We start from the raw sequence: 18906 nt of genomic DNA, 5'->3' as shown, positions 1-18906 counted from the left end.
CTTTTGACAGACTCAAATTACATCCTCGCATTTCAAACAAATGTTCATACCTCTGGGATAGGGGTTACTAAAGAAGTGTAAATGTCAAACTTCAGCACAAACTCTTTTTACAGTGGTAGTTTTCTTTAGGTTCTAGGTCTTAAACTGAATTTTATAAGTCACAGTAAACACAATGACTAGAAAATATTACAAATGTAAAACACACTACAATATCTCACCAACCACTTAAAAATTTGAAAATTATATCTATATAAATTAATATCATAAAAACAGTTAATATCCATTTACCTGCACTAGACAGAGGTCAAATATTAATGTAGTAGAGTCTGCTATTGTGTAAGCTTTAAGATGAATCTTTTAAAACCTTGTACATAGCATGGTTTTGAAATTCTTGATGCAAACATGAACAAGCAATATTTGACATCTAGAGGTGTCAGCAGGTGTTAACTGCAGATGTACCTGGAATCGTCACTAGAATATAATAAGTTAACCATGGGGATTGGGATTTCTTTAGATGTAACATTTCTAATAGAGCTGGGTCAGACATGGCTTTATAAGTCAAGCAGAGATAGCCTCCAAGTACGCGATATGAGACGGAGAATAGTTGGAGTTTTTTTTGAGTCTGTCCATATAGGACAAGTGTTTTAAGGCATAGGATCCTCTGTGAGGTACTTTTGCGGCCTCTCCAGTTATTGCAGGTGTCTAGTGAGGTACATGGCAAATGGGGCATTGTACTCATGACTGGCCTAATGAGGGAAGAGTAGAGGGAGACAATGATAATGAGATGCACCACAAAAGGACTTTCTGATCACAGTGGCAGTGTGGTGGTCCAAGAGAGAGACTGCTGTCAACCTATGTTCCCAGATCTCTTAAAATGCCTTCTGTGTTCAGTGGACTATCATCAATGTGGTAGCTCAAGGGAACTGGGTTTTCCTAAAGGGGATGACAACACATTTTGTGGCACTGAGATTAAGGCCATGGTTCTGACACCAGTCGTTGGTCTCAGGTGAGGCCTTTCTGTAGGATGTCAACATCACTTAGGAAGTTAATAATGGCTCCCAACTTGCAATTGTCTGCGAACTTTGTCAGTCAGAGTCCCTTCATGTTGGACTGAACTTGAGAAGTAGATACCAAACAGGAGAGGACCCAGGACCAATCCCGGTGGGACTCCACTTGTGACTGGTCGGCAGTCTGACTTGGAGTCAGCTACTTTCACACTGTGGGTTCTGTTTGCAACCCACCTAGTGATATAGGGGGTTGATGACTAGCTTAGTGAGTTCTTCTACGACTCCTGAGAGGGGAATAGTATTAAAGGCATAGGCAAGATCAAGGTAGGCTGTACTTTATCAACAGCTCGGGTGACAGCTCGGGTGACTTGACTCAAAGAAGTCGACCAAGTTGAGCAAGCATGATCTACCCTTCACAAAACCAAACTGTATGGGATCCAGAGTTTGGAGATTCCTATATTCTTGTTTATTAGGTCCATGATTATGCATTCCATAGCTTTGCATAATCAGAATTGTCAGGCTAATGGGGTGATGGGTTCCAAGGGTTTGTAGTCACTCCTCCTTTGTGGAGTGAGATGACTATAGCAGTGTGCCATTCGGCAGGGACAGAGCCTGAACTGAGGCTGTGACTGAACAGGGGGCACAGAGCCTGAGGTGAGGCTGTGACTGAACAGGGCACACAAAGCGACACAGAGACACACACAGACAGCCAATTGAATGTGTCCAGTCCATTTGCTGAATGTCTTTGGAATGTGGGAGGAAACTGGATTACCCAGAAGAAATCCATGTTAACACAGGAAGGACATGCGGACTCCACAGAAGTCACCCCAGCTGAGAAATCAAATTGGGGAACCTCTTCCTGAAAGCCAGTTCCATTCTAAGCTTGCTAAAGTCTTGGGAGTGTTTGAGAGAATTAGTAATATAAATACCATTACCAATGAAGTGCATTCGTCAGAAAATAAAGAATGCCTATTAACAAAAAACAGAATACTACTAACAAGGAAGATTTTTCACATTTTATTACATTTGAATATCTCGAGCATCATATCACTTCAGTCATATGAAAATTCAAGCAAAAGTTCTTAAACTACAAAGCTTGTTATAAAACCTACAGCACTCCAAAGAAACAGGCCACATAAGCAATAACCCTAAAGGTTTTCTTCCCCAGACGAAGATACACTCCCACTCTCTGCTCCCAACTCCACTTACAACAATCCATAAAACAAATAACCTCAGTCACTCCCGTAGTGTTACAGTAGTGTTTGCACTTTTAGATTGACCATAAAGTTGAGAGGTTTGCAGTAACTTAAAGGCCACCTTCCTCCTAATCCAATCTCATTAACTTAAAAGATCTAGGTAAAACACTGTTCCAGATTTAAAAAAGTAGTTTTATTCATCCTTTTACCCTGCTTGCATCAGAACAGCATCTTCCTACAAGATATCTTTTTATACTAACCATAACTCAATAAGCATTTTCTAACCTTGGACAGCACAGTGATTGCGTTGTCACCTCACAGCAAGAAGTTCACCAGTTTGATTCTCAGCTGGAGTGCCTTCTTTGTGGAGCCAGCATGTCCTCCCTGCATTCGTTCAGGTTTCCTCCAGGTGCTCTTGTTTCCTCCCACATTACAAAGACATGCATCTGGAGTGTTTCTCCCCGGGCCTCCACTGAAAATTGGTTTTGTTCCAAGTCAGGCTTTCCCGGTAAACAAATGTTAAATAAAATAAAACCTTCCATTCTATTTCTTAAAAAAAAAAAATTCAGTGCTTTTCTGGAAAGAAAAACTAAACCCCTTTTTAGTAAAGAACATGAATGTTTTACAGATAAGACAACTAAAAAAATTATAATTCACATATTTTTCCTTTTCCGTATTTATTTTTTTAATGTTTATCATTCGGTCCCATCAGGTAATAGAATGATATTTAGAATTAATTATTAAAAAGCGTCACCCATGGTTAGTTGTGAACGGTTATATATTGCAGTACATTAGACTAGCCCCCTTGAGCTGCCCCTGTGATAAAGATAGTAAATGCTGTGGCTGAGTAGAGGGGGTAACAATGAAAAACAGCCAGGGGTACAGGCTATCAGGTCAAATTAACTACTCCAAGTACTTAAGTCAGACATTCTAAGAGGTCCCGACAGCTACATGGAACATGTAAATGGCAACACAATGTAAAGCAAAACCAATGGCATCCTCCCTGAAGGCATCTGAAGATCTTGTTTCTGTTCACACTTTACAATCGACCACACCAAGTGAGATTACATGACAATGCCAAAATAAATGGGGCAATCCATTACAGTAATGACCTGAAATGTTAGGAATCAAGGATATCACTAGGATTACGACTAATGGACTAAATCCAGCTCCAACTCCAAAGGCTTTTGGCTATGTGAAAGTACGGAGTATCCCGGTCCACTTCCAAGCACAACTATCTGTGGATGGGGAACAGAAAATATAACCCAGGATTGGCCTCTGTACTACTACTGGACAGATGCAGCTCCAAACAATACTTTATCCCATGCGTGGATCCCTTCAAATTATCGCTGGTATGATCACAGCTATTTTCGTTAAGGGTAATATACAATTAAAAACATCGACCATTGGATGGATAAGGCCAATCTAAAACCAAATGGGATAGGTTATTTTGAGCACAAAAAGGGAAACTGGCTAGGCTTAAAAAGGCCCAAAAGGGCAGCTAGCCTAGCACTTACTTATGAACTTATAGGTAACAGAAAGAAGGGTTGTTAATCCTTCACCTTCTGCTCATTTAACCACCACCCCTAGAAAAATGCTCACCGTTCACACACCTGGCAGGAGAAAAAAGTAAAAGGTTGACAGTAGCCTGGAAAAGTGGTCTAGGAGGTATACCCATCAGAAGATTTGCCCTTCATCTCTGCCAATTAATGGTTAAGAGTTGCTCTTCTATGACCTACCACTGGAGGCAGGTTGCCTCACTGAAGGCCTAAAGTCGACTCGACACAACCAGAAGTATCCTGTCTAATCCAGTGGAAGTACAAGAATAACTTCCAGACAAACTATATTGTAGGTATCAAAATAACTTTCTTTGAGTGGTCAAGCACTACAAGAAACAAAATGGTTTTACAGACCATTTTAGATTTCCTATACATCTTTCTTCAAAATGCAGTGTGACAGCTTCTAGTTTTGTTCAGTACACTTTTCCATCATTAAAAAAATTAATAAAAATTAACAAGGAATTCTGCATTATATGCATCGCTGAGATTTGAGGAGTAGTTAGCTTTTTGTGCACTTGCACTACAAATTAGTTTATTTTTTTTTTTTGCACTCCCACTACTCTAGTATGGATAACAGCAGGTGAACGCTATCAATAAACAATAATCAAAAACTGTCAGCAACTGCTAAATAACAAGAGTTCAGATTGACAGAAAGAACATGGCAGCCTAAAAACTACACCAGCCTTCCCCCAACCAACATTCAAAAACAAGTGAGGAGTTATACCACTAATTGTTTTTTATACTTACACTTCTGAAAAGCTTTGGTCTAAAACAGCTACTGAGCAATCTTCACTGACAGAAGCTATAAAGTAAGAGCTGTAAAACAAAAAAGTGGACAATTGAACAAATCTCAAATGTAGATGTTTTCTGTTACCTTCTTAAATCAATAAGTTCCTAAATTTCACATCTAATCTAGAGCAGTTGAAATATTTACAGACCATTTGTTTATTAAGTCAGCACGTGTGCTGCAACTAGAATGCAGTCATCTGCACATTTCAGGTTCCTCTACCTCAAAACATTCGCCAAGTATTCATGACCCTTTCCCCAGGTTTTTGAAGTTCCTTTATCCTCTTTGTGACCATTTGCTTACAGAATAATGGAATAGAAGAATCGCAGTCAAAGAATCCGAAAAGGAGATGCAACTATTTTTTTTTTAATGCCGCTGACTTTTTACAGACCTATCCATTTCCCACCGCCCTCAAGAAACCACCAAACCCCTCTCCCGACACAGATTTCACAGACTCCATTGGCAATGTGAAATTGGCCCTACCATCCTCCCCATGAACAACTATGCAGAAAGAGAGGTGTTCCAATACTATGTAGGATTCTTTAAAATGATGCAGCAATTACACTGCTTGTCTCTGGGAATCAGCAACTTAACTAATAAAATTATCCCTCTTTATCTGAAACTTAACCATTAAAAAGGAGTCTATTATACTTTGGCCCTACAGTAACTCAAAAAGAATGGAACACAGAAAAATAGGTGTTTTTTTTGAAATATAGATTTTTTTCTAGGCAGACATGTTAGCATCCTATCCCTAAACCAGCTTAGTTATAGGTTACTTTTACCAAACTAAACATGCTTAAGCATCGAACAAGATGACAGACTGATGTGCATCCATGCAGTTATACTGTGCGTGCAAAAGGGACACATTTGCATAAAGCCTTCCCCTGCAGATGAAGGGACAGGAAAAGGGCACTTCTTTCAAGAGGAGACAATATGGTCTGAAATGAATTACATGTGCCACGACAAACCTCTGCTGCAGTTAATTATCATTTAACAGAGAAATGGATATTAGAAACTGACAGGTAAAATACAGAAGTAGATTAAAAATGTACTACTACATTACTTAATATGTTAAAACAATTTTCAGAATATGAATTGTTTTCTTCCACCATCTAGTGGTCATTATACAGAAAAATTCTAAAGTTTTTCATGTTTCAACTGGTACCTTATCTGCTACTGAAAAAGTTGAGAAACTTTAAATACATAATGAACAATGATGGATTACTAATTTATGGGCCACTTTTAAAATTCAAATATTACATCAAAAATATTTTACTAGTCTCTGGCACTTGTAAAATCTGTTCTTACTCTCCCTCCTGCAGCAGATCAGACATGCAGACAACACAACAGGTACTTCTTTCAACCAGCCATACTTCATAAACTAGGAGCCACTGACATTTACCAGTGAGAACTGGCTAATCACTAGCTACTCCCCCAGATGTCTTATGTGGGTCTGTCCTGTGCTGAAGCTCCCAATGGAAAACCTAAGGGGTACCACTGTGTACTAACAAAGGGTTACCTTAAGGGGTAGCTGTTCATGTTTAGGCTTTTCACTTAAAATACTCCTTCCTGAATCTCACCCATTACTGTTACACTGTAAACTGAACAGTGTTCTATGGCAAATACTGTGATAAGAGTGCATAACAATTTGCATGTTTTAGCTCTCCATAGGAGTCAAGGTCAAGTTCTAGATTGGCATATCTTTGAATATTTTAATTTTGTGTTACTTAAAGATATTAAAAAAAAGACAAGTTTGGAATGCAAATTAATTGGGAAAACAGACCCACAAAGTAAACATTTGTGACTTCACAGCCATTTAAAAATTCCCATCTCACAGGTGGATCAATTTTTGGGAAACAGAATCTCTCTTCTGTGCTGCAGTCCACCACCCCCTCAGTTACAGAAGGCAACAGCTCAGGTGTATTTTTTTACAATGCACTTCTGCTCAACACAATCCCACTGTTTTTAAAAGTATGAAAAGTATATCCCATGTACTGGCACAAGTTAAACTACTTAATCCTTTCCACATCATAAACTGATTATAGTTGTGTGTGTATGTGTTACTCAAAATTACCAGCATTTAATGTACTTCTAACTTAACAATAGACCTACTACTGTCCTAACAGTATAATACACAAAACGAACCACTTTCAGTTTTACGAGTGGACTGTGTAAATACAGAAGATTTTTTTAACCCACAATTTTGAAGAAAAAAAAAATTGAAGCAGACTCACAGAAGTACTGCTTATTGAAGGCTTCATTAACAATACTATTTAATAATTCTTAATCAATACGTATTGCATACTATGACTAAAGACACACAAGAGAGGCGACGTATCAAATTTCAAACAGCTATTCTATTTTTATTTCCCAACCCACAAGTGTTATGTTTATTATACCCTTTGTGTGCATAGCAATGGGAAAAGATGTATACTTAACTTTAGCCTAAATTTTACTGCAAAGAAAACAGCAGCAGTATCTTTAGGCATAAGAACTCTCAACCACAGAGTTTCATGGTTTCCATAACAGCCGTCTCCCAGGTGCAGTGGCCTGAAGCCCCCTCCTCAGTCATTCATTCCACCTTCCCCAATGTCCGACATAAACCTTCAGACAGGGGCCATAACAATGACATTCAAGAAGACAAAAACAGTACCATCTAGTCTGTGGTCCTAGCACATGCAAGACCAGCAACTACTTATTAATATACATGCAAGCTATGTATAGGCAACCTGCACAGATGGGAATAGAAAATTCAAAACAAAGTGACAAAAAGGCTAGGCATTAAAATATAGATGACAAATACCTGTATTTAAACATGCTAGCTACACTTTCTAGATGAAACGGTCTGGGGAGTGTACCCTTAAACACATGATTAAAGATCTCTAGAATTTTAAAATTTCCACAGTGAGAGTGGTAGCACATTTCTATTTTCACAAATGGAACATTAATTCAGTCAGCTGGAAACAATACCCATGTGAAGAAAATGCCAGTCCAGTGACATAGTGTGTGTGTACAGCTGAAGTCCGAATAGATTCTGGGTTCTGTAGTTTTCGGACAGAAACATTTCCATCTTCATCACCTAGTTTAAAGCAGAGAAGGAGGCAATGTAAGGTTGTGTGTGTATTAAACTTAAAAGAATACTTAACAGTTTGCCTTACAGTACTCACCAACTGCCACAGTATCAGTTTGCTGCGAGTGCCAAGCAAGTGAAGTGGGGCTACAATCTGGAACTCCAACATCTGAAAACAGTAAAGACATAAATGGCAGAGAGAACAAAAACAGAAAATGTTTTTGTTAAAAATAGAACTGTTACGTACCTAACCAAGAGGCTGGTTTAGGATTCCTTCTGTCCCAGAGCAATACTTTGCCATCCTATAACAAACATTTATTACTGTTAATACTGATTACTGAAACACGGAAGCTCTGTGGTTAATAAGGATCAAATAAACAATAATTTACATAAGTAATATTGTAAGAGCTGAAAGACAGTCTGTTCATAAATGTTCTGTGTTTTCAAAAATATCATTGTTACCCGACTACATGACAAGAAGAGGGCTTCCTCTGTAGGGCTGGATGCAACGCACACCACATCTCTGGTATGAGCTGAAGGAAAGAAAAACACAAGAAATTAGTACCTGTGAAAGAATCTGATTAGGCTTCTGATGTAGAGGGATAATGAGGTGCATTACAGTAGCAAAGTCCTAATACGATGTGAATGAAGAGATAAAGGATTAGCTTCTAATAAACGTGCGACACTGTAACAAATTTTAAATAGGCAGGACGACGAAAAAGTGGTTTCATACTAATACGCTTATCTGCTGGCTCTAGTTTCACTACAACCAGATCTGTACTACACAATTAGTTTCAGAAATGCAACTGGGACTTTTTTCCTGTTCTCACACAACAAAGTAAAGCTTGGCTTAGTTTTCATTTATACACCATTTATCTCAAATTGTACATTGCTGTCCAGCACAGCACACACTGCACCGATTCAAAAATCCAGTCCGTCAGTATCCTGGACAAAACCCGCACTGGTTCCCCAATGCCCACTGCTCAGAATGAACAAACTGGTACCGAACTTCAAAACTCAACTGACAGACAACCATCACTTTTTTTTTTTTGTTTGTTTCATAAATCTCTCCCTTTCAGTGGGGCATAATTATAAGGAATCTTGCACTTATATAATTATGTGCTTGAATGAACAGCCTGTGACAACAGGAGATTAAGCCTAAAATGCAAAGCCCTTGATTTTGTAGATTAAGCTATGCAGTATTGTTTAATGTTCATTATTTACAAGCCCACAGACCACTGTTCTATTTAGTTTAAAAATTAACATTTCCAAAAAATGCTATTTAGTAATACAATTTCTATGTTCCACCTGCAGGCAAAGACATAAGCTTGGGTATATACAAAGAGAATGGTTGGATCAACTATAATCAGTTAAGGGGGGGGGGGGGGGGTTGCACTCAAATACATCACTTAATGGAATATTGGAGTTTCCGAAAGCTAATCCTGCAGCAAGGCACTTAACTATCAAGTGCCCCTGCTTGTATCAAAAAAAGCACCCACGTCTAGCATGCTTACCCACATCATACAAAGCTTGGCCAAAGTCCTACGATGGTGGTGCATGTGCTTTCATTCTGACAAAGACCCAGTAACTGGATGACATTTTATTAGTATTATGCCCCACTGAAACATTTAATTTAAATTGGGTATTCTCTGGCTAAACATGCACATGGCCTATCCCTCAAGGCTACACAGAAACTGCTCTAAAGTTAAAAGACTCCATGTATCAACTGTCCAGGAAGCTTTCGCATTTGTTTACCATACTTAACTTCTTGCTTACTTCCTTGCTGTCAGCATGGAGACAAAATATGCTTAATGCAGTACTTACATTCAGGCTAGATTCTCTTAGCCCCTTACACAATGGCCAGCAGATCAGATTATACTCTTCCACCAAACGACCAAAGTTGTATTCACGCAGTTCTGCCATCAGGGGCTGGCAAGTGGAAATGGCTAGACAAACTGCGAGGAGGAGGGTTTGATGACAAATATAAAAAGACTAAAGTAAGGGGTCTTCAATGATATGAGGAAACTGTTGTGACGACCGTGCCCTGGCCCAGCAATCAAGGAGCCTCAATCCTCACCACTAACACCAGGGAGGTAGTCTCCTAGAGGTGGAAAGGATAACTAATACACACAGTAAGGTACAATTTCCCTTAAGTGCACACAGAGATCACAGTCAGTCTAGGGCTGGCTGCTCCCTTGCTCACCAGGTCCCCAATAAGACTCCCCACTGGCACAGCTATAGGATCCAGGTCTCAGCCTAACTGGGCAAGCTAGAACCTCCAGTACACTCTCTGTCCAACCAGCACTTTGTGCCCCTGCCCAAGTAGCTGACACAACACACACACTAAGTATTTATACAACTTCACAGACACTCCTGGGAAAGGCTGACACAGATTCTCCAGCTGTGCCCCTTTACCCAGACTATACGGTAGTAATTACTGCCACCACCCAGTTAGTAATATCAGCTACTAAAGACCCTTAAAATGGTGTCCAATTATTACTGTGCAATATTAATATCCAATGGTAATGTGACTATGCAGTCTAAGACTTATTGGAAGGGCTTAGACAGTAAACTACAAATATATAATGTACTCTAAAACATACTTCATCTCTACACAAAGCAGCCACAGGTAGAAGGTTTTAAAAATATTTAATAATAAATTAAAACACAAGACAAAACTACTATACCACAGAGATATCTAAGAGTTCACAGATCACACAGAAACGTAAAATAATACAGTAGGACAGGTCTGGTTTCAAAGAAAAATACATAATTAATCTTCACTAGCTTTAACTATTCCTACAAGATATCACAGTTCTAAAACTTACATGTGAACATAAGCAGAGTGCTGATAGTTAGATGTCCAGATCAAAATGCTTCAGGTCTCTTGTGAGAAATAGTATTTAAACATTACTAACAAACATGTCTCCAAGGCAGTCCCATTACATCATTTTTGACACTTAAGATGATGCAGTATGAATACTGGGAAAACCTAACACCTGTTCTGAGTTTTCAGACCACAAACTGCATTATTTAGCAATCTAACACCTGCACAGAAACTTACGATACAAGACATTTCACATGTATATGCCAACAGAAACGAAAGCAATAAAAGCACCTTCCACATCTAAATTCTAGTAATAAACTTTGTCCTTAAAACAATCTCCGTTCACCAGTGAGAGTAGGGAAGCTTTGAGCAGCCTATCTGTCCCTGGAGGAGTGGTCTCAGCTCTGAAACTAGAAGCTTATTTGGCCATTTTGGGTCAATTCCTATCTCTTTCAGTTTCCCTGCTTTAAAACCCGCATTTGCACAGTTTTGCGCACAGCGCATCGGGCAGCACCGCTTAAACGGGTTTAAACTATTCCCGGCTCCACAATGTCTGCTCTTCACTCTTTCCCTTAGAACTGTTCCAAATCTCAAAGTAAGCACTCTATTTTCATTCTAAAGCCCTGCAGTTGCTCGTATAAGTAATCTTATAAGTAAGCACTAATAAACTAAAGCACTACACCCTCTTATACTCCCTTTAAGTACTTAGCTCCCTATTGGTCCTTTTTGATCAGTCAAAAAGTAGTTCCTTATACTACTCTGGCATGTCTAAAAGTCAGTTTTGGGTTTACTCTCCAGTCCAGCTGGTGAATCTGGGAATCATGAGGCAATGTAACAACTGTCTTCTGTACAGAGACCACCCTCTCCTCCTCCCAACAAGCTCAAATATATGTGAGAGATGCAACTATATAGCCAAACTGGAGGCTGAGCTCTCTCAACCCAGTACTGGCGCAGTCAGTCAGGAGGAGAAGGTAACCACACACACACACACACACACACACACACACACACACACACACACACACACACACACACACACACACAAATCCAGTCTCACATGGACCTATCGCAACAGCAAACCAAACACAAAAACATGCTCGGAAGCTCTAAATAAAAACCTGCCCAAGCAGCAGAGACCTCCAAAGCAGACATCCAAGCAACCGCTACCCCACAACAATACCCACTTATCACATAGTTCACAAAGTCAGTGTGCCACACAGTCAAAGCCCTTAAGGCTAAACAACACACCCAATACACTTGTAATAGGCGACTCTATTGTCAGACACACTGACGTTCCACTCACCAGGCTGAACAAGGAGAAGGTCACTGTAAGCTGCCTGTCGGGTGCCAGGATCAGCCACATAACACAAGCACTCAGGCACTCCAAAGCAAGTACAAATATGACTCTGTCATTGTCCATGCTGGTGTGAATGACCAGAGACGTACTTCCCTGGACTACATGAAAAGAGAGACAGAGGAGCTCTCCGATCATGTAGCCCAGGCCGGTATGACCCTGACCTTGAGTAGCATCTTACCCTCACCAAGAACGATGCGCCACAGTATAAAGACAAAATGATCAATTTTAACAATTGGCTAAAGTATTGGTGACATTCAAAGGGGATCCAGTGTCTGTCAGCCTGGGATGACATGCTCGACAAGCCACGTTGCTTCACTAGGGACGGCTTGCACCTATCACCCCTGGGCTTTCGAATACTGGCTAAGGCTCTTGGAACCCCCATAGTGCCTTTTTTAGGCAAGGCTCAAAAGACAAACCCACCTCCATAGACAACACAAGGAAAAAGAAGCTAAGGGTAATGCTGCTCAATGCCAGAAGTCTAAATCTCAAGATGAACGCACTCGAGGTTCTCCTCAGTATGGAGAATATAGACATCTGTGCAGTAAGAGAAACCTGGTTCAAGGCTCCCGAGAGTACCCCAGCACTATCAGGTTATACCTCATACCATGCTTTTCGGCTCCAAAACTCGGACCGAACCACAAAAGGAGGGGGAGTATCCATATTCAAAGATGCCCACACCTCCAGGTTAGTGGCACTGCACGAAGCATCGGAGACCATCCATGTGCAACTAACAGTGGGCAAAACTGCCCTTCAGTTTGTAGCCTGCTACAGACCACCCTCCCAAACTCAGGAACCCCACTCGGCTTTCCTGAGAACACTGGAGAATATGAAGGTCTCCCCAAACACCATTATACTGGGTGACTTCAACTACCCAAACAGACTGGGAGCACTACTCAAGCCCCAACACCTTCGCCCAACGGTTCCTAGAATTTATAAACTCAAATGCTATGGAACAACTGGTCACCACTCCCACAAGAGGGGAAAACATACTGGACCTGATCATCACCAACATAGAGACTCTATGTTCCATACCAGAGGTATACCCCTCATTGGTAAGATCTGACCATAAATTAATCTCATTGGACATCCACATCCCGTCCCCACCCCCAGCCAAGGAAACCACGGTGAAGAACTTCTCAAAAGCAAACTTCACACTTCTCAAAACCGAGGTGGAATCCTTCAAAGCCCCATGGGCCAGTGGAAAATACAGCCAAAACCGCAGAATCCTTTACAAACGCATTTTATGGACACCTACAGGAATGCACGGATTGTGCTATCCGAAATAAAACCAATACTCACTCCTCCAAAGGCAGGAGACTCCAGCCATAAATAAGCTATACAACAGAAGGAGGAAGCTACTACATGGAGCAAAATCCCAAAAAGGGAAGGCATCTCTGATCAGTACTAGCAAGAAATTACGAACCCTCATAAAAAATCATCTACTGCCAGCTTCGAAAGAAAAACTGCACAAGACGCTAAAGATAACTATGTCAGGAACCTGGGTGGCAACTCCCAGATATGCTCTGAGTTAGTGCAAAACGACAAAAAATACACTGAACCCACAGACATTGCCAACATCCTGGCAGACAGGTTCAGTGCAAACACCCCCCCCCCTTCCCCCCAAAAGAGCAAATGTCTATCCCAACAGAGTGCAGCCTCCCTGACATCACAGATGCACAGGTGAGAGCTGCCCTCTCCAAAGCAAAACACACAGCATCAATGGGACTGGACGGTGTCCCGGGCTGCGTCTTACATGAGCTCCAAGAAGAGCTGAACCCTCACAAAAAGCCACTGTTCAATCTCAGCCTTACTACAGGATATGTACCAAAGGAATGGCGTACAGCAACAGTGGTCCCACTCCACAAAGGTGGTGCCACAAAAGACCCCGGAAACTATCGCCCTATACGCCTGAATAGCCTGGTCTGCAAAGCTATGGAGCGTATCATCATGAACTCAAACAAAGACATTGGGAACCTCCAAACACTGGATCCTACCCAATTCGGCTTTGCTAAGGGCAGATCTTGCCTCTTGAACCTGGTCAACTTCTTTGAAACAGGTAGACAAGGCCATAGATAAAGGGACCATAGATAAAGGGAAGGTAGTCCACACAGCCTACCTGGATCTCGCAAAAGCCTTCGACAATACCCCACTCGGGCATCATAAATAAACTCACCAGCTTAAATATCAACCCCTATGTCACAAGAGGGTTGCAAACTGGCTCGGGGATAGAACCCACATGGTCAGAATTGCAGATGCCATGTCAGACTCTAAACCAGTTAGAAGTGGCGTCCCACAAGGCTCAGTCCTGGGACCTCTCTTGTTCGGTGTATATTTCTCTGAGGTACAGGCTAACACAGGACTATGGCTGACCAAGTTCGCAGATGACTGCGAACTGGGTGCCATAATCGACTCGCCGACTGACACAAGCATCCTCCAAAAGGGTCTCACAGAGACGGATAACTGCCACAGCCATGGCCTAAAGCTAAATGCCAAAAAGTGCATAGTCATCCTTTTTGGGAAAAACAAAGTGCCCACAAATTACCACATAGGTGGCAATTAAGTACGGAAGTAGTAATTAGGGATTTGGGGACCCAAGTAGATAGCAATCTCTCCTTTGACAATCATGTTGCCAAAGTGGTTAGAAAGACCTTCTATATAGCCTACCTTATCACGAAAGGGTTCACATCTAGATCAAGAGAGGTCATTGTGCTCCTCTACTCATCACTCATCAGGCCCATAATTGAATACAACGCCCCATTTGGGATGTACCTTACCAGACACCTGCAGCAACTGGAAAGACCCCAGAAGTACCTCACCAAGAGGATCAAGGGACTCAAACAGATGCCTCTACGCAGTTAAGCTAAAGAAACTTAAGCTCTACTCAGTTGCTTACCACCTACTCAGAGGTGATTTGTGCCTCACGTATAAAGCCATGTCCAACCCAGAATTAATGGACATGCTCCACCTCAGGAAATCCAAATCCCTTAGAGCTACATGCTCCAGGGACTTAAACCTCAGCACAGAAATAAATAGGACATGCTGGAGGGACAGATTCATATCATAGAGGCTCCCCTCACTCGAACAAAATCCCAATCAATGTTAGGCAGAGCCCCTCAATGACACTCTTCAAGAGAGATCTTGACGAGTGGATGGGAGATTGTAGGTTTACCCCTGGGATCTCTTCTGTGTCTACTAGACAGAGGCACAGTAAACTAACCTTAAAAGGGCCATCTTCTGTGACCTACTATACAGAGGCACAGTCAACTAATCTAAAAGGGTGGCGAAAGCCAAACACACTCTGGCTAGGCTTATAAATGCCCTAGGGCAGATAGCCTAGTATCAACCTAAGAACCTATGAATGGGCATGAAATCTTCATCCAGCCCACCTCCGGCCAAATTTCAACATGAAAGGATACAACATGCTTCACTGGGCCAGTAAAGTGCAATGTTGTCACATATTTTGCAGTTCCTCATTTCACAGTGTTTTCTTACATTTAAAAACATAAGCCTGTATTTTACATTTATTTATACAGTTGATAGAATTAGATATCAAATTCTATTTGACTAGGCTTGCAGCCTTCGCCCATCTCTCCCCAAACACAAGCTTGTATTTTACATTTATTTATACAGTTGATAGAATAATTCTATTTGACTAGGCTTGCAGCCTTCGCCCACCTCTCCCCATTCGTCACCCCCAGTGGAACTCAAGCAAGTGCCCCTTGAGAAACGTCACTTGAGTGTCAGGTCTATCTGTGTGTACCTCACCCCATTCCCAGTCTTGAGCCCATCTGCATTGGCATTGCTACTCCCACTGCGGTGCTGCACTGACATATCATATGCTTGCAACCCCAGACTCCATCTTAGCAACGTGCCATTTTGCTGACTGGCTCTGTTTAACCACGTTAGAGGGTTGTGAATTTTCTTCCATACAGATAAGGCTGAAGTTTTTGTAGTGCCCACACTTTGGCTAGACATTCCTCCCTGGGTTAGACCATACGATGGAGATAAACCACTGGGTGCTCTTCTCCCTCTGAAGAAATCTGGCCAAGTACAGCCCCCCACCCCATAGTTTGAAGCATCCATATGCACAAAGTATTTTCTGTAGTCTGGACTGGCTAACACAGGTGGTCCTCCCAAAGCTTCCTTAAGCTTCTGAAATGCCTGCTCACATGCTGGGGTCCACACTACCTTATCTGGCCTGTTCAGGTCTGTGAGGGGAACAGCTATGGTACTATAATTGGGAACAAACTTTCTGTAGTACCCTGCTGTCCCCAAGAATGCACTTGCCTGGTTTTAGTAACAGGTGCAGGCCATGCCTGAACAGTTTCCACTTTGGCAGGTTCTGGCCTTATCTTACCACTCCCCACTCTATGTCCTAGGTAGGAGACCTCTGCCATTCCCACCTGACATTTGCTCAGCTTAATGGTCAACCCTGCCCTCTGTAGTCTGCCCGGCACCTCCCTGACATGCTGAAGGTGGTCTTTCCAGGAATGGCTGTAGATAGCAAGATCATCCATGTAAGCAAGGGCAAACCCTCCTGACCCTGCTAAGATATGATCTACCAGCCTCTGGAAAATCGCTGGGGCATTCTTCATCCCAAAGGGCACCTTTGTGAACTCATACAAGCCAAAAGGAGCCACAAAGGCTGACTTCTCTCTAGCACTGGAAGTCAAGGGCACCTGCCAGTAACCCTTGGTAAGATCAATGGTTGTAAGATACTTGAACCCACTCAGCTGCTCTAGGGCCTCATCTGTCCTAAGCATGGGGTAAGCACCAGACTCTGTGTGACTATTTAATTTCCTGTAATCCACACACAACATGTTGCTGCCATCCATATTTGGCACCAACACCACTGGTGAGGCCCAGGGACTGTTGGACTCTTGAAATCACCCCTAGCTCCAACATCTCCTGTACCTCTTTCCCTCAGAGTCTGTTTGACTCTCTCAGGCACCCTTATAAGGGGCCTGCCTGATAAGGCTTTGGGGTCCTGTATCCACCCGGTGCTGCACCAGGTGGGTGCTCCATGGTTTCCTGGTGAACATGCCCCCAAACTCCTGCAACACTGCTCAGATGTCTCGAACCTGGGTAGGACATAGCTGCTGGGACATTGCTTCCCCTTCCACCGAGGTGTCAGCCTGAGGCCTCACTGAGGATATCAGAACTCAGATCTCCCTCAGACTCCTCCTGCAATTCACTGCAAAATGCTCAGCACAAGGGCCTCCCTATCATGGTAAGGTTTCATCATACAATTTGTGCCCCTGCCATCTGCCAAGCACTTCCACCATGTAGTTAATAGCATTTACATTTCTTACCTTGTAGAGTTCCTCCCAAGCTGCTTGTTGTCTCTGACAGGAATGAGAACCATCACCTGCTGCCCTACAGCATACTCGCTAGCTCGAGCATTCCAGTCATACCACACCTTTTTCTGTTGTTGGGCTTCTGCCAGGTTCTCATGGGCCTTGTCCCAAGGTTCAGAACATATGCCACAACAGACTCCTTGTGAGATTCTCACTCACCTTCCCACTCATCTCGAATTAAATCTAGAGATCCCCTCACCCTATGCCCATACAGCAACTCAAATGGTGAAAAACCTGTGGATTCCTGGGGAACCTTTCTGTAAGCAAACAGATGGGGCAAATATTTTCTTAAACTGATCTGCAAATGCCCGTAGCATGGACTTGATTGTAGAGTTTAACCTCTCAACAAGACCATTAGTCTGGGGATGGTATGGGGTGGTGTTCATTTGCTTCACCCCACAGGACTTCCACAGACAAGCCAGCAGGTCTGACATAAAATTGGCACCTCTGTCAGACAGCATTTCCTTTGGGAAACCTACCCTGCAGAAAATCTCTAGCAAAGCATTTGCCACCTTCTCGGCCTCAATGGAGGACAAAGCCACTGCCTCAGGGTATCGTGTAGCATAACTACAATCACTAGGATATACTTTTTCCCTATGGAACTTTGGGTACTCAGGAGGACCCACAATATCCATAGCTACCCTCTGAAATGGCTCCTCAATCACAGGCAAAGGCATCAAAGGAGCTCTCACCTTGTCTCCTGCCTTGCCTACCTTTGGGCACTGCTCACAGGTCCTGCAGTACCCCGTTAAATCTCTGGAAATTGCAGACCAATAGAAGTTTTGCATAATATGCCTTTTTGTACGTTTTATGCCCATATGACCTGCAAAAAGAACATCACGGGCTATGGCTAGAAGCACCAGATGGTAAGCTCTAGGCACTACCAACTGCCGTACTTCTCTCACCTTCTAGCCCTCCCTCAGGGGTCCACTCTCTGTACAGTAACCCTTTGTTCCAGTATACAGATTCCCCCTTCCCTTGAGAATCAGGTGCCTCCCTAGCTACCTGCCTCAGGCCTTGCAATGTAGGGTCCGAGAGCTGAGCCCGTCTTGTAACCCTTCCCAGCTCCCCTTCCACAGGAAGTCTGGCACTCTGACAGCGGTGCCTCACTATCAGCTTGGGTACTACTACTCAACTCCACCTTTGTAGTTACCCTGTTCAAGGTAACATCAGTACCCACAAGCAGCTGTGGCTCACATTCAGTCTCACTGCTACAGCGTGGCTCACTCCCTGAAGTAAAGTAACCACCTCAGCAGTCCTGGCTGCAAGTATGCAGTCTGTCTGGGTCTCCCCCACGCTACCAGACCCACATGCTTGTCACCTAGCCTCACTGCATTTAACTGTGCAAGTACATAGTACTGCCTCATCCAAATCCTTCCCTCTCAGGACATCTGCAGGATGGTAGTTCCATACCACTGTTGTCTCAAGACAACCCACTATTGGCATTTTGTCTTTACCACTTACTGGCTCTCTCACTTTTGGTTCCCCACCTTGCCTCTGTGGACACCTGTATGCCACATGGCCCCACTGGTTGCATTCAAAACATTTAACCCTAGCTCCTGGACATATACTTGGACTAGTGTCTTCCCCCTGCTACTGGCGGATTCTGTTGGGGCAGTCTGTGCTGCCCACCATGGGTTCCTTTAGTCCCATGAGCAGTACTGGGGGTCCCTTTCCTGTGCAGGGCTGCCCTGCTTGCTAGGTATAGGTCTCCCTTCTTCCCAAACTCCTTTGAAGTAGCACACT

General features: G+C 42.7%; 1 protein-coding gene across 1 annotated transcript in view; it reads right to left on the bottom strand.

Moving 5' to 3' along the window:
• The window catches only part of WDR77 (WD repeat domain 77), a 71645-nt gene that overhangs the window by 22459 nt on the left and 30280 nt on the right, over positions 1-18906 (bottom strand). The window contains exons 5-9 of the mRNA XM_044077111.1: positions 8082-8152; positions 7867-7921; positions 7717-7788; positions 7520-7628; positions 4510-4578 (exon numbers count right to left, since the gene is read on the bottom strand). Coding sequence (XP_043933046.1) covers positions 4510-4578; positions 7520-7628; positions 7717-7788; positions 7867-7921; positions 8082-8152 — 376 coding nt within the window. The remainder of the gene's footprint in view (positions 1-4509; positions 4579-7519; positions 7629-7716; positions 7789-7866; positions 7922-8081; positions 8153-18906) is intronic.

This window comes from Protopterus annectens, chromosome 7.part0 (assembly GCF_019279795.1).
Source record: "Protopterus annectens isolate FY-2018-M chromosome 7.part0, PAN1.0, whole genome shotgun sequence".
NCBI classification, from domain to species: domain Eukaryota; kingdom Metazoa; phylum Chordata; order Ceratodontiformes; family Protopteridae; genus Protopterus; species Protopterus annectens.
This window is presented reverse-complemented; position numbering and strand designations above follow the sequence as displayed.